Source organism: Salvelinus alpinus, chromosome 15, assembly GCF_045679555.1.
Source record: "Salvelinus alpinus chromosome 15, SLU_Salpinus.1, whole genome shotgun sequence".
Classification (NCBI taxonomy): domain Eukaryota; kingdom Metazoa; phylum Chordata; class Actinopteri; order Salmoniformes; family Salmonidae; genus Salvelinus; species Salvelinus alpinus.
This window is the reverse complement of record NC_092100.1, coordinates 50,947,783-50,963,954: the sequence shown is the minus strand read 5'-3', so window position 1 is coordinate 50,963,954 and position 16,172 is coordinate 50,947,783. Positions and strand designations below refer to the sequence as shown.

General features: G+C 41.5%; 1 protein-coding gene across 9 annotated transcripts in view; it reads left to right on the top strand.

Moving 5' to 3' along the window:
- Positions 1–16,172, top strand: part of LOC139540290 (suppressor of tumorigenicity 7 protein homolog) — a 71,114-nt gene that overhangs the window by 43,285 nt on the left and 11,657 nt on the right. Inside the window, exon 1 of one of the 9 annotated variants that reach the window (XM_071344031.1) lies at positions 6,649–6,670. The exons of the other annotated variants lie outside the window; for them this stretch is intronic. Coding sequence (XP_071200132.1) covers positions 6,664–6,670 — 7 coding nt within the window. The 5' untranslated portion in view covers positions 6,649–6,663. Of the gene's footprint in view, positions 1–6,648; positions 6,671–16,172 lie in introns of those variants that run through there. 9 annotated transcript variants of the gene reach the window in all.

Sequence of the window (16,172 nt, the reverse complement as noted above, 5' to 3'; positions counted from 1 at the left end):
ATCAGCAACCATCACTCCTATGTTCCAATGGCATGTTGTGTTAGCTAATCCAAGTTTAGCATTTTAAAAGGCTAATTGATCATTAGAAAACCTTTTTGCAATTATGTTAGCACAGCTGAAAACTGTTGTTCTGATTTAAAGAAGCAATACAACTGGCCTTCAGACTAGTTGAGTGTCTGGGGCATCAGCATTTGTGCGTTTGATTACAGGCTCAAAATGGCCAGATACAAATAACTTTTTTCTGAAACTCGTCAGTCTATTCTTGTTCTGAGAAATTAAGGCTATTCCATGTAAGAAATTGCCAAGAAACTGAAGATCTCGTACAAGGATGTGTACTACTCCCATCACAGAACAGCGCAAATAGAAAGAGTAGTGGGAGGCCCCAGTGCACAAATGAGAAAGAGGACAAGTACATTAGAGTGTCTAGTTTTAGAAACAGATGCCTCACAAGTCCTCAACTGGCTGCTTCATTAAATAGTACACGCAAAAGACCAGTCTCATCGCAACAGTGAAGAGGCAACTGACTCCGGGAGTTGCAAAGAAAAAGCCATATTTCAGACTGGCAAATAAAGAAAAGATTAAGACGGGCAAAAGAACACAGACACTGGACAGAGGAAGATTGGAAAAAAGTGTTATAGACAGACAAATCTAAGTTTGAGGTGTTCGGATCACAAAGGAGAACATTCGTGAGACGCAGAAAAATGTAAAAGCTGCTGGAGGAGTGCTTGACACCATCTGTCAAGCACGGTGGAGGCAATGTGATGGTCTGGGGGTGCTTTGGTGGTGGTAAAGTGGGAGATTTGTACAGGGTAAAAGGGATCTTGAAGATTGAAGAAGGAATGCTTTCACTCCATTTTGCAACACTATGCCATACCCTGTGGACAGCGCTTAATTGGAGCCAATTTCCTCCTACAACAGGACAATGACCCAAAGCACAGCTCCAAACTATGCAATAACTATTTAGGGAAGAAGCAGTCAGCTGGTATTCTGTCTATAATGGAGTGGCCAGCACAGTCACCGGATCTAAACACTATTGAGCTGTTGTGGGAGCAGCTTGACCATATGGTACGTAAGAAGTGCCAATCAAGCCAATCCAACTTTTGGGAGGAGCTTCAGGACGCATGGTGTGAAATCTCTTCAGATTACCTCAACAAATTGACAACTAGAATGGGAAGGTCTGCAAGGCTATAATTGCTGCAAATGGAGGATTCTTTGACGAAAGCAAAGTTTGGAGGACACAATTATTATTTCAATTAAAAATCATTATTTATAATCTTGTCAATGTCTTGACTATATTTCCTATTCATTTTACAACTCATTTCATGTATGTTTTCATGGAAAACAAGGACATTTCTAAGTGACCCCAAACTTTTGAATGGTAGTGTAGATGCACATTCTGAACATCGACGGGGACGCCCTTCTGGGAAAGGACACAGGTGAAAATCCATAGGCTCCAAGGTGCGACAATGAGAAAATGTTGACCTAGATCAAAGGATGGGGTTCGGTACTTGAACCTGAAAAGCATATGAGCAGACTGCGGCCGTGAACAGTGGATGGTAGGACACAATCCACACACTCGCTTAGGGATGCCAAGGGCAGTAGTAAAGTGAAAGATGGATTAATATGCTTCTCAGCGGCTAGTAGCTGCTCTGATAGGATCTTTAGCACAATAGACGACATGTCCTAGAACGAGCTAAAGGCTTAGAAACTGGGTGTAAGCAACGTGCCTTCACTGCTCTCAGACCTGAAGGCTGGAGAACGCGGTTGTCTGCCCCCATCTCCTAAACTATCTCGAGGATATCCGATCATCATCCTTGTCATCCCATAACTCGCCTTCGCCTGACACTACATCGTCAGACCGTGAGGGGAGGGAATGGAGGCTATCCATGACCTCGCCCCCACTGGGTTCTGTTGCGGGGAGCTGAGCCTCAGCCTTCGCTGTTGGCTCGGAGGCGAGTGCTAGGCTTGGCTTGTCTTGTGATGGCTAGCAAATGGTAGCTTGTGTAAACTGTTTTATAAGCTGGCTAGTTAGAAGCCTTGTGGCTAATAGATAGCACTAATAAGCACAGTAGAATGCTATAGCCTTTAGAACTTTTAGACACTTTCCTTAATGGTTATAAGATATCTAGCTGGCAAACATTCAGTTGTGAATTCCATTCTGTAACTAGATTAGCTGGCGCGTGCTGCACAACAGTTAGTAACTCGCTTGTGAAGAAACACCATGTGACTGGAGACTGCCATTAAGATTCATAATGAAAAAATGTGACTGGTGAAATTAAGAATGTGATCTGCTGTGTCTCCTATTGTATTGCACAAGTTGACTGCAGTTATTTACTTAAAAAGTAGTTACAAATATTAAAACATTTCAAGGAAATAGTTTCAACAGTGTTGACAATATTGAAAAACCATCCTGTGGTTATTAAAAATAAGAATTTGGTCTTAACTGACTTGCCTAGTTAAATAAAGGTGGGCTAACCCAGCCTGGTCTCATAGACTAGACATGGTATAGGTACATTTGTCCACTCAAATGAGTATGATATGTTACATTTGATATGGTTACATAAGAAAGAAAGATAGTTACTTAAGGCAAAAATGAAAGCAGGTTGATTTGTAGTGGTGGATGGGTGGGCGTATACACGAATGTCTAGCAACCCAAAGGTTGCGAGTTCGAATCTCATCATGGACAATTTTAGTTAGCTATCAACTTTTCAACTATTTACTAGTTTTTAGCTACTTTGCAACAATATTGATGACAACGCTGCTGTTTTAAATCCACTAGCGTTCTATAATTACACTAAGTTTGTTTCTTACATCTGCAAACAGCTAGTTTGTCTTAGTAAGTTAGCTGCTAATGCTAATCGGTAATGCTAATTGCTAGCTAACTAATAAGTGTACTGAGTCAGAGTAAACATAACTAGCCATATAGCCTGATAATACCAGTGATGGTGGAGACCTACATCTGCATGTGTAACAGTATCTTCTAAATCAAAGGAATACACGAAGCAAGAATATGTTAGCTACATGAAGTAGCTAAGCGAGAACATTCAATGTGTATAAAGATTATAGGGTCCCCTAGGAACACTTGTCAACACTTTGGTTTCTACTCTGTCACAATAACTCCTCCCTGGCATTTTCATTTGTTGTCATGTCCAACACTGTATTCAAAGTACCCAATATTATATTCTAACTATAGAATTAGAATAATCTATATAATCTAATTTACAACTTTTATTATTAAAAAACATAAAATACAGTCAAAAATGTTTATACCGTAATATAATACTTTGGCCATATCGCCCAGCTTTACTTAGCATGTTAGCTAACCCTAACCTTAACCCTTTTAGCTAACCCTAACTCTTTAACCTAACTCCTAAAAAAAAAACTAACCCCTAGCCAATCTAATTTTAGCCAGCTAGCTAACGCTAGCCACCTACCTAGAAGTCGTAACATATTGAAGGTTTTTAGCAAATTCTGAACATATAATACCAATTGTAATTCGTAACATATACGAAATGGGTGATGGGCATACACAAATTAATACATACCATACGGAACATAACATATCATACTAAATTGAGTGTCTCGGATTTGTGTACAGAAAAATACAAAATGCTCTGAGACTAGGTTGGCTAACCGAGTCTCAATAGATAGCCGTGAAGCTAGCTACCAAAGAAGACTGAGAGGTAGAAAAGGAATTTCTACCCAGTTAAAAACCTTTAGGTCAATACTGAACCTTTCCACAGGGTCTGAAAACCTACACTTGGCAGTGATATCCTTCACGTTCGCTTTTGAGCAGTTAAGCAGGAAAACAGGGATCCAGTCGTGCTGAGGATAGTTGGAGAGTAAAGCTCTTCGAGAGGGGAAAAAAGCGAGAATGACCAGATGCAGGGTGGGTGACTCCTTTATAAGGAGGTGAGGGGCTCACTTCATTCTCAACTTTACTTATCTGTCTCCGACAGACGCTTTTGATAGCTCCATCTGAGAGTATTGGTGATCCTGGCAAATCCCCATAGTGATACATCAACACAAGTGTTTCAAAGAGAACTATTAAACGGTTTGGGACAGAGACGCATATTTCTACATTGTAATGGGTACTGTGCAACCTTTGGTAGGCTGCTGGCAGGCTTTTTGGCTGCAATACAGCAAAGCCAATTCAGCCTATGCTCAGGGTTCTCACAGGGTAAGTTAAATGATAGGCTACAATGACTTTGCTCATGATGCACACCATAAAAAACACTGATACAAATGTAACAACAGCACAACAAAATAGATATGTTCCTTGAATTTTCTTTCGCAGGTGCCTTTATCATACACTACTTGACCGAAAAGTATGTGGACACCTGCTCGTCGATCATCTCATTCCAAAATCATGGGCATTAATATGGAGTTGGTCCCCCCCTTTTGCTGCTATAACAGCCTCCACTCTTCTGGGAAGGCTTTCCACTACATGTTGGAACATTTCTGCGGGGACTTACTTACATTCAGCCATGAGCATTAGTGAGGTCAGACACTGATGTTGGGTGATTAGGCCTGACTCGCAGTCTGCTTTCCAATTCATCCCAAAGGTGCTCGATGGGGTTGAGGGGCTCTGTGCAGGCCAGTCAAGTTCTTCAACACCGATCTCAACATACCCTTTCTGTATGGACCTCACTTTGTGCATGGCGGCATTGTCATGCTGAAATAGGAAAGCGCCTTCCCCAAACTGTTGCCACAAAGTTGGAAGCACAGTATCGTCTAGAATGTCATTGTATGCTGTAGCATTAAGATTTCCCTTCACTGGAACTAAGGGGCCTAGACCGAATAATGAAAAACAGCCCCAGATTATTATTCCTCCTCCACCAAACTTTACAGTTGCCACTATGCATTGGGGCAGGTAGCGTTCTCCTGGCATCTGCCAAACCCAGATTTGTTCGTCGGACTGCCCGATAGTGAAGCGTGATTCATCACTCCAAAGAACGTGTTGCCACTGCTCCAGAATCCAATGGTAGCGAGCTTTACACCACTCCAGCCGATGCTTGGCGATCTTAGGCTTGTGTGCGGCTGCTCGACCATGGAAACACATTTCATGAAGCTCCCGACAAACAGTTATTGTGTTGACATTGCTTCCACAGGCAGTTTGGAATTCGGTAGTGAGTGTTGCAATAGAGGACAGGCAATTTTTATGCGCTAAGCTCTTCAGCACTCAGCGGTCCCATTCTGTGAGCTTGTGTGGCCTACCACTTCGTGGCTGAGCCGTTGTTGCTCCTAGACGGGGCAGCACTAGCATGGCAGAAATGTGATGAACTGACTTGTTGTAAAGGTGGCATTCTATGATGGTGCCACGTTGAAAGCCACTGACCTCTTCAGTAAGGCCATTCTGCTGCCAATGTTTGTCTATGGAGATTGCACGTCAGCAACGGGTGTGGCTGAAATAGCCGAATCCATTTATTTGAAGGTGTCCACATACTTTTATATATATAGTGTAATGTGACTAAAACTATGACTTATAATTTTATTTGATAATTGACAGCCAAGCACCAATCATGACACCAGCTTTCAGATAATAGCCTACCCTCGATATTTAGCCTTTTGGCTAAACACCCTAAACCCTCTTCATGTTGACTGCTAGGTTGGTGATGATGAGGGAGATTGGGTTGATTTTAAGGACACAGATGTATTAGATGTCCTGTTATGTTTTGAAATGCAAATGCATAGAATTCATCAACGTTGTTCAAGCATCTCTCATGGAGGCATCTTCAAAGGCAGTCCGGGCGAGCTCACAGCAGAGGGCCCTTAAGTAATTGGTTCAGGGGGATCTTGTTTAGAAAATTATCATTCATCATATTCCTGTTCATTCCCAGCAGCTACTGTACCACTGTATGATTTAGTGTAACCGCATCATACATTTAATTTCATTGGGCTCTCTGTCTGGCAGTTGTCCGCTTCTTATTGGGCTTTCTGTCTGGCAGTTGTCCGCTTCTTATTGGGCTCTCTGTCTGGCAGTTGTCCGCTTCTTATTGGGGAAAGGCAACAAACATTTGTATTGTTTAAATAAATAAAAATGTAATAAATGAAAAGAGTAAAACCATATGCATTCTATCTCCAAGACGGTTGGGACACATGGCATTAATGGACTAGCTTGACTGTCTTTCTAGCGTCTTCTAGTCATGCACTTTCGTGTAGGGTCGTTGAGAGGTGTTGTCATGGTTACCTGTTTCATGCAGAGGTGGAAGAAAAGCCCACCCCCACATTGAAATGGGAGCTACTGATTGGCTGAGTGGCTGGTTACAGACCCCCTGACAGACCTGATTCTACAATGTTACTAAAGGGAAAGGGGGATACCTAGTCAGTTGTACAACTGAATGCATTCAACTGAAATGTGTCTTCCGCATTTAACCCAACCCCTCTGAATCAGAGAGGTGCGGAGGGCTGCCTTAATCAACATCCACGTCTTCGGCGCCCGGAGAGAGGGCAGTCCTGCGTTATGATTGGCCTGACCAGCTGTCACTCAAATACAGATGCCTATCACGTACAAAGAAACTGGACTAAGGAGGGCGAGGGGGCCCTCAAGCAAATTGTGTGCTGTGTGCTCTTAGGCAAGGTTTTATTGCCTTGACTCTCACTGTGTGTGGTTTGCCTGTGGTGTGTTTCTCTGACTGTCATCAAGACAGATGTCACAGAGAAATGGAAGGTGAGTTGTAGCCTACCTATAATGTGCGTCAGCTTCTCTTTACACAGGTGGAGTTGGGTGAAATGGTGATCTTTTCTGTGATGTCTCTTTTGGGCTAGACTTCTAGGTCAATGGCCTTTTTGATAGTGTACTGTACAGTTGGTACATACACCGAGTCGTACTGTTAGTTTTTTATTCATGAACTCAACAATTTGCTCAGTATGTTGGCGAGCCGAGGTGCCTGTTCATATGAACTTGTACTGTGAGTGTATTTGTACTTGTGTGATTGTTTGCTCTTGGGCATGCGTGTGTTTGTTTTGTATATATGTGTCCTTCTTCAAACATTGGAGTTAACTGATAGCTGTGTATACATAAGGGCCATAGAGCTAGATGAGGATATCAGTGTCCCTGACAGTTAGACATGTGCTGTGTCACAAATGGCACCCTATTCTCCATATAGTGCACTGTTTTGAACCAAGGCCCATGGGGTCCTGTAGGAAGTAGGGTGACATTGGTGACGCAGACCTGATTCTGTTCTTGGTCATTGTTGCTGGGAAGCACAAGGCTAATCTTTTCTGCACATGTGTATATTCTCCACACGTAGAGAACAGGCGAATAGTGCTTGTTTAATAAAGTTATGTCAAAGCTGAATCAATGTCTGCAAGATCACATAATGATAATATGCTACATAACAGAACCGAATATAATAGCATAGTATAACGTTACTGTAAGACAAAAACACCAGCGCCACCGTATTTTTCTCTCATGTGGCCAAAACTCAACAGAGTGTGCCACTAGGCACAATACACATGTAGGCTACGCTGGTTTGTTAAAGCTCAGACACACCGGTAGGATTGTCAAATGTTTGCCTGCCGACAGTATTTTAGGACCTCTGACTGCCGACACGCTGTTCAATCTCTTTTGTGTTCACACAGCAAAAATCTTGGAAGTCATCAGCCTTGTTAAAATACTCCAAACCAGAAGGTGGCAGTAGCATTGTTTGGCCAAGCATATCTGTGCGTATTGCTTATGATCTAGATTTTAATCTATCTGCGCTAGTGTTGCTATTGTGTAGAAAGCCCTTGTTGATACTAGCCAGATAGTTATCTAGTGGTGGCTATCTAGCAAGATGACAAAGAAACAATTTAATTCACTCTCCAATCCCATACTGCCAGTTCATAGCCAAATGTTTAGCTAGCTAACTAAAGTTAGCATATTCGCTAGCTAGCACATAAATAACTAGCTAAGGACACTGCAGTAACTCGGCAGCTAACACAAGCAGCTGTTTCATGGAAACTAGCTAATCCATTGTGATTTAATTATACTGAACAAAGATATAAACGCAACATGCAACAATTCCATCTATTTTATTAAGTTCATATAAGGAAATTAGTCAATTTAAATATTCATTAGGCCGTAATCTATGGATTTCACATGACGGCAGGGGCGCAGTCAGTGGCTGGGCCTGGGAGGGCATAGGCCCACCCATATTCGTTTTTCCCCACAAAAATGCTTTATTACAGGCAGAAGTACTCCTCAGTTTGATCAGCTGTCTGAGTGGCTGGTCAGACAATCCTGTAGGTGAAGAAGCCGGATGTGGCGTTCCTAGGCTGGCGTGATTACACGTAGTCTGCGATTGTGAGGCCGGTTGGACGTAGTGACAAATTCTCTAAAACGACTTTGGAGGTGGTATTGTGTTGTGTGACAAGACGGCACATTTTAGTGGCACCTTTTATTGTCCCCAGCACAAGTTGCACCTGTGTAATGATAATGCTGTTTAACCTCTCTAGGGCCTGGCCAACATCCAGTGAAATTGCAGAGGGCCAAATTCAAAAACAGAAATACTCATTATAAAAATTCATAAAACATACAAGTGTTATACATCGGTTTAAAGATGAACTTCTTGTTAATCCAACCACGGTGTCAGATTTCAAAAAGGCTTTACGGCGAAATCATACCATGCGATTATCTGAGTACAGCGCCCAGCAGACAAATCATTACAAACAGTTACCAGCCAAGTAGAGGTGTTACACAAGTCAGAAATAGCGATAAAATGAATCACTTACCTTTGATGATCTTCATATGGTTGCACTCACAAGACTCCCATTTACTCAATAAATGTTTGTTTTGTTCGATAAAGTCCCTCTTTATATCCAAAAACCTCTTTTGTTCTCACATTTTGTTCAGTAATCCACAGGCTCAAAGGCAGTCACAACAGGCAGACGAAAAATCCGAAAAGTATCAGTAAAGTTCGTAGAAACATGTCAAACGATGTTTATAATCAACCCTCAGGTTGTTTTTAGTCATAATAATCAATAATATTTCAACCAGACAAAAGCTTCATCAATATAAAAGGAAAACAAGAAAGACGCGCTCTCGGCCGTGCGCATGAAAAACCTCTGGAACACTGCAGTGTCCACTCATTCAGAGTGGTCTTACTCCCTCATTTTTCAGAATACAAGCCTGAAACGATTTCTAAAGACTGTTGACATCTAGTGGAAGCCATAGGAAGTGCAATTGTCAGCCATCCTCTTCGGCGCCAGCTTAACAACAACCTTTATAGTCGATTTGCTGCAAAGAAACCACTACTAAACCACACCAATAAGAAGAAGACTTGCTTGGGCCAAGAAACATTAGCAATGGACATTAGACCGGTGGAAATCTGTCCTTTGGTCTGATGAGCCCAAATTTGAGATTTTTGGTTCCAACTGCTGTGTCTTTGGTGAACGGATCATCTCCACATGTGTGGTTCCCACTGTGAAGCACGGGGGAGGTGGTGTGATGGTATGGGGGTGCTTTGCTGGGGACACTGTCTGTGATTTATCTAGAATTCAAGGCACACTTAACCAGCATGGTTACCACAGCATTCTGCAGCTATACGCCCTCCCATCTGGTTCGCACTTAGTCCCCCTGCATCAGATGACCTGGCCTCCACAATCACCCGACCTCAACCCAATTGATTTGGTTTGGGATGAGTTGGACCACAGAGTGAAGGAAAAGCAGCCAACAAGTGCTCAGCATATGTGGGAAATCCTTCAACCATTCCAGGTGAAGCTGAGAGAATGCCAAGAGTGCAAAGCTGTCATCAAGGCAAAGGGTAGCTACTTTGAAGAATCTCAAATCTAAATTATATTTTGATTTGTTTCATACTGTTTGGGTTACTACATGATTCCATATGTGTTATTTCATAGTTTTGATGTCTTCACTATTATTCTACAATGTAGTTAAAGTTTTTTTTTTAATCCTTGAATGAGTAGGTGTGTCCAAACTTTTGACTGGTACTGTATATAATTTTTGTAATTTAATGAAATAAAATAAATATTAATAGCCAACTCGTGAGGCACCTTGATGATGTGAGGCCTGAGGAAATTGCCTCTTCTGTCTAATGGTAAGTCCACCAGTGCATGTGAGTTTGTGCACTTTAATTGTTTCAAAGTCAAGTTGTTGGCCACTGATGAGCATTGCAATTATACAAGGTGAATTGTTAAGTTCGTTCGTACCAGTTCGGCTCGCAGCAGGTACTGCTTTTGTTCTAACAAGGGAAGAAATGGTCTCCCACTCTGAGTACCTCAGATCATCAGCAGTGAGATTCTCGTTGTTTCACCATCTACTTCAGAATTTGCTCACAGTACATAATTCAAAACAACAATGTATAACTCAAGATCTAAATGCATATACACATGAAACTGATTGCGATGAAATGGTTGGTATGCAGATGCTGCGTGGATGTTTTCACTGGTAAAACTTCAAATTATAATTCACTATTGAATGCGGTGGTGTTTTTGTCTTACGGTAACAATATACTATGCTATTATATTTGGTTCTGTAATGTAGAATACTATCATTATGTGATCTTGCAGACATTTATTCAGCTTTGACCTAAATGTATTAAGCGATCACCATTCGCCTGAGTAGCCTTTTCTCTACGTGTAAGGTAGAGAATATAAACCTGCGCAGAACGTCATCCGCAGATGCGTTTAGGGATCCTGCAGGTTCTTTAGTCAGGCAGATTAAAGATTCAGAAAAAGTCAGATCCGCAGCTGCTGCCTTTTTATAAATGCCAACTGTTGCGTGTGAACTGGCGCATGCATGTGCTGTGGTATATTTTGTATTTACACAACGTTTCTACGAGCGTGTTCTGCTTCCATGATCATTCTGATCAGAACAGCGGTCACCCGGGTGTCCCATCTTTACTAAAGGTCACTTCTACTGGTCTGCAATGACATTTTGTTGTCTTGATTATTAAGCCAGTTGACATTTTCTGTAGACATGGTGCAACCGATGGTGGGCCAGCTAGATCTTAATTGCCCTTTTACTGATGAAATAATGAAACTTTGTGAGTGAAGAGTTGATCATATGTTGCAGTGTCAATTATAATGCAACTCAACTGAGCCAAGACCCAAAACGATTCATTGCATCTAGTCCTATTCATAACACGTGGACGTTTCATTTCCGCTCTGTTATGAGGTCAGACAGACTTGAACCTGCATCCGCTTCTGCAACAACATCATCCTACATATTCAGTCTTTCACGAGGCTGTACACACTGGAGGACAGCTGTATCTTCACCGGTAAACAAGGTGTAAGGCAACCCCCCCCCACACACATTTACGTGTACATAGGCCTACTGTTCGCCACTCTCTCTCCATCCGGTAACTTCCTCTCCCATAGAGTGTAGCCTGTTTTAGGTCGGCGAGGCTTTGGCTGCTCCATAATGCTACCCTCTCAGGAGGAGAAGGAAGCCACTCCAGAGGGAGGAAATGCTACAGCTGGTGCTGCAGTGTAGTAGTAGGATGGACTGGCCGTGTGTGTGTGTGTGTGTGGTTAATAGAAGGGCGCGAGGCATGTCTGAGTGGTGTCTTTGTCCCAGCCTCTCTCTCGACAACTGTCTCCTTGAGAAGGGACACCCAGCTACCCTCTGGTCTAGACTGGCATCCAACCACCCTGTTATCTACCGCCACTGACAACTACACCAGTGTTTCCCCTACCATAAATGACGTGGAAAAAGCCTCCTGGCCTAGTTCTGTTGCCCATCTGCCTAAAACCAATTTGAAACCAGTGGTTACATCGTTCACCTTACCAGCATTGTGTTTCCACATCTTTTTTCTTGCCAGTACATGATGTACTGTACATCCTGGCGTACTACTACAGTATTCACATTCCACCATCCAGGCCAAACGCTCCCACAGATCGCATCACTGGCCACCTCATTATGGGATGATCTGGTTTTAAGGATTTGCCTCTTCAGTCTCCATAGCAGGGCTTTAGTCTAGGCTGATCCCATGTGTGGTGTATCCCATGTTAGTCATGTGTATGATGGCTAGCACACCTAGCAGTGAACATTGTGACATTGCCGTAACACTGACACCACTGTGCTGATCTCCCCTGTCGTGTTGCATGAAAGTGTGTGTAAAAACCCTTTATCATGAGATCCTCAATACTGGGTCATTCCATATGATTTCAATCACTTTCTGACTGCACCCCCTTTGATTTGAACGAAACCTTCTATACGTGTTTGCCCATGGTAGAAGCAATGTTCCCTCTAAGCTCCGGGCAGCACCCCAGGGACTACCGGCAGAGAAGGATGAGATTGAACTTCACTCAACTTTCTAGAGTTTTCCCCGTTAGTTAATGCGATCAACGTTTTCCTTTACTGTGGGAATTGTGATCGAATCAATGCAATATTAGCCACTTTAAATGCGACATACCGAAACAAAACGAACTAGGCAAGAGATTTTGTTGTAGGCAGAGCGCATGGTAGTAGGATTCTATTGCATTGACAGGCACAACTCAGGCCCGTACTCTACACAGACCAGTTCGCCATAACCGATCAGAGCTGCAGTAGGCTTATATGCAAATAGACCATTGCTATATATGGATTTGTACCATTCACTTTGAACTAGACTGTTTTACAGCATGAGGAGTCGCAATTATTCTGCTTTTGTTTTGAGATCAAAGCGAGAGCTGCATGTAGCCACGTGTGCACATTTGTTCATATCCTTTGCTAGTTAATGAGTTATTAGCCCAGTTATAGATAATTTGTATTCAGCAATGTGGGAGTGATTGCTTCCTACAAGAGCACAAAATGTGTGCATTTCTAGCCATCTTTGAAAAGCGAGTCAGGTGAAGAGCTTTTCTTTTTGTCTTAAACGGGCGGTGTTGTATTTTGAGACGGGCTTGAATACGCTAAGTAGCCAATAGGCAGAGGGTAGCATCATTTGTCTGATTCTCTGTAATAATAGTATGGGAATAGTAATGCATTTTATTTTGTCAAGTGGTTTCTTGCATCAAACAACACAACAAAATGTTCAGTCACTTCCTTGTCTGAAAGACAAATGGATAAATCGGGTTGATGTCAAGCCGTGCATGTTTTTTTTCAAAAGTCTCATGGAATGTAGGCCTGCATTGGCTGCTACCGTGAGCGGAATGATAGAACATCTATTTCCATGTTAAAATGTTATTTCATGCATTTTCTCCATTGTTTTTCATGGTAGGCCACTCTGGTAGGTCTACATTATGATCGAATAGTCACGGTAGCCTACTTGGCCACTGTTAAAACAGTAAATTAAAGTGGGTACAACCTCAGTGTTCACAGTAAACGCAAACCAGAAATTTCACACGTTTGAAGTTTGCACTCAACAGACCTGAAATTTGCTCAGTGACGAAACATATTATAGGGGACATTGGGTACAAGTGGTCAGAAAGTTACTTTTTAGACCTGAGTCCCAAAACATTCAGGAGAGAGTGCATTTTGAATACGCGACGCTACCACGAGCCTTCTATGTCTTCATCACTGAAAAAGATGAATGGTTGAGTTTGATATAATTTGAAAGCTTAAAAACACGGTTGTCAAACTGTTTCATGATTCATAAATAATAATAATAATTTAAAGATTAAATGTACATTTTCTAAAAAATGCATAAATGCTGCCCAAAAAATCTTAATGTTCATATACAGTACCAGTCAAAAGGTTTGACACATCTACTTATTCAAGGGTTTTTCTTTATTTTTACTATTTTCTACATTGTAGAATAATAGTGAAGACATCAAAACTATGAAATAACACATATGGAATCATGTAGTAACCAAAAAAGTGTGAAACAAATCAAAATATATATTAGCTTCTTCAAAGTAGCCACCCTTTGACTTGATGACAGCTTTGCACACTCTTGGTATTCTCTCAACCAGCTTCATGAGGTAGGCACCTGGAATGCTTTTCCAACAGTCTTGAAGGAGTTCCCACATATGCTGAGCACTTGTTGGCTGCTTTTCCTTCACTCTGTGGTCCAACTCATCCCATACAATCTCAATTGGGTTGAGGTCGGGTGATTGTGGAGGCCAGGTTATCTGATGAAGCACTCCATCACTCTCCTTCTTGGTCAAAAAGCCTTTACACAGCCTGGAGGTGTGTTTTGGGTCTTAGTCCTGTTGAAAAACAAATGATAGTCCCACTAAGGGCAAACCAGATGGAATGGCGTATCGCTGCAGAATGATGTGGTAGCCATGCTGGTTAAGTGTGCCTTGAATTATAAATAAATTACAGACAGTGTCACCAGCAAAGCACCCCCACACCATCACTCTCCCATGCTTCACGGTGGGAACCACACATGCGAAGATCATCGGTTCACCTACTCTGCGTCTCACGAAGATACGGCGGTTGGAACCAAAATTCTCAAATTTGGACTCATCAGACCAAAGTACAGATTTCCACCAGTCTAATATCCATTGCTCGTGTTTCTTGGCCCAAGCAAGTCTTCTTCTTATTGGTGTCCTTCAGTAGTGGTTTCTTTACAGCAATTTGACCATGAAGGCCTGACTCAGTTGATGTTGAGATGTGTCTGCTACTGCTACTCTGAATCATTTATTTGGGCTGCAATCTGAGGTGCAGTTATTTGCCGATTTCTGAGGCTGATAACTCTAATGAACTTATCCTCTGCGGCAGAGGTAACTCTGGGTCTTCCTTTCATGATAACCAGTTTCATCAATGCGCTTTATGGTTTTTGCGACTGCACTTGAAGAAACTTTCAAAGTTCTTGACATTTTCCGGATTGACTCACCTTAAAGTAATGATAGACTGTCTTTCTCTTTGCTTATTTGAGCTGTTCTTGTCATAACATGGACTTGGTCTTTTACCAAATAAGGCTTCTTCTGTATACCACCAATAGCTTGTCACATCAACTGATTGGCTCAAACGCATTAAGAAGGAAAGAAATTCCACAAATTAACTTTTAACAAGGCACACCTGTTAATTGAAATGCATTCCAGGTGACTACCTCATGAAGCTGGTTGAGAGAATGCCAAGAGTGAGCAAAGCTGTCATCAAGGCAAAGGGTGGCTACTTTGAAGAATCTCTATTTTGGTTACTAAATGATTCCATATGTTATATCATAGTTTTGATGTCTTCACTATTATTCTACAATGTGGAAAATATTACAAATAAAGAAAACCCTTGAATGAGTAGGTGTGTCTAAACCTTTGACTGGTACTGTATGTTGGAGCTTAAACCCTATTTTACCTCCTCTGAGGTGTTTTATGCTCGTTATCGGTTGAGACACAGCAAACTCTTGAATACAAGGTGGGTGTCATGTTTTGACTGATAAATGTACTAAAATGTGAATAAAGTTACAATATCAACTTTAAAATGTTACCACGAAGATGGTTGGAGGTCCACACATCAATGAATGTTGACTTGAGTGAGAATGTCCATTGTTATAAGTTAAACTGTCAATCTTCCATATGAAATCATAGAAATATAGATAATAGAATAGACAGTGGGTGGATCGATGGACATCTTACTAGTAGTAATTGGAAGTTAAAGTTTCATTAAATGTTAATGGTGTACCAGCTAAATTGCAAGGGTCTGAAGGGATATGTCCATTCTATGAATTCTCTTTCTATGATTGAAATGAAACACACCCTGTATTCAAGAGTTATGCTGTGTCTCAACTGATGATGGGAGTAACACAAATATATCAGATGTCAAATAGGGTCTAAGCTACAACATTTGTGAAAATGAGAAAAATCGGAATTCATATGTTTTAGATAATTGACGTTTAAACGACAAATAAATATATATTTAAACATTTTTTCAATAAATCCTTGAATAGCAAGACAACCCTGTTTGTAAGTTTTCAAATTAAATCAAACTCAACTGTTTCTCTTTTTAAGTGATTAAGACATGGACGTTTCGTTGTAGGGCAGGGTATGCGAGATGGGTCAACTTTGAGCACCAACATTTCCTGAATGTTTTGGCATTCAGGTCCAAAGAGGTCGCTTTCCGACCACTTCCACCATGGGCAAATGTGTGAAAGGTTTCTTTCAAATCAAAAGGTGTGCAGTCCGAAAATGATTGAAATCAGATGGAACGACCCTACCGTAGCTGGAATATAGCCTAATATAATGGTAATAGAAGGGATTTATGCTACGATACAGCTTTGTTAAATTCGTATCGGAAATGTGTTTTTGCTTTTTTTTGTTACAGAAATGCTAACAGAGTTTTTGTGTTTTTCTGTGTCTCCTCTATA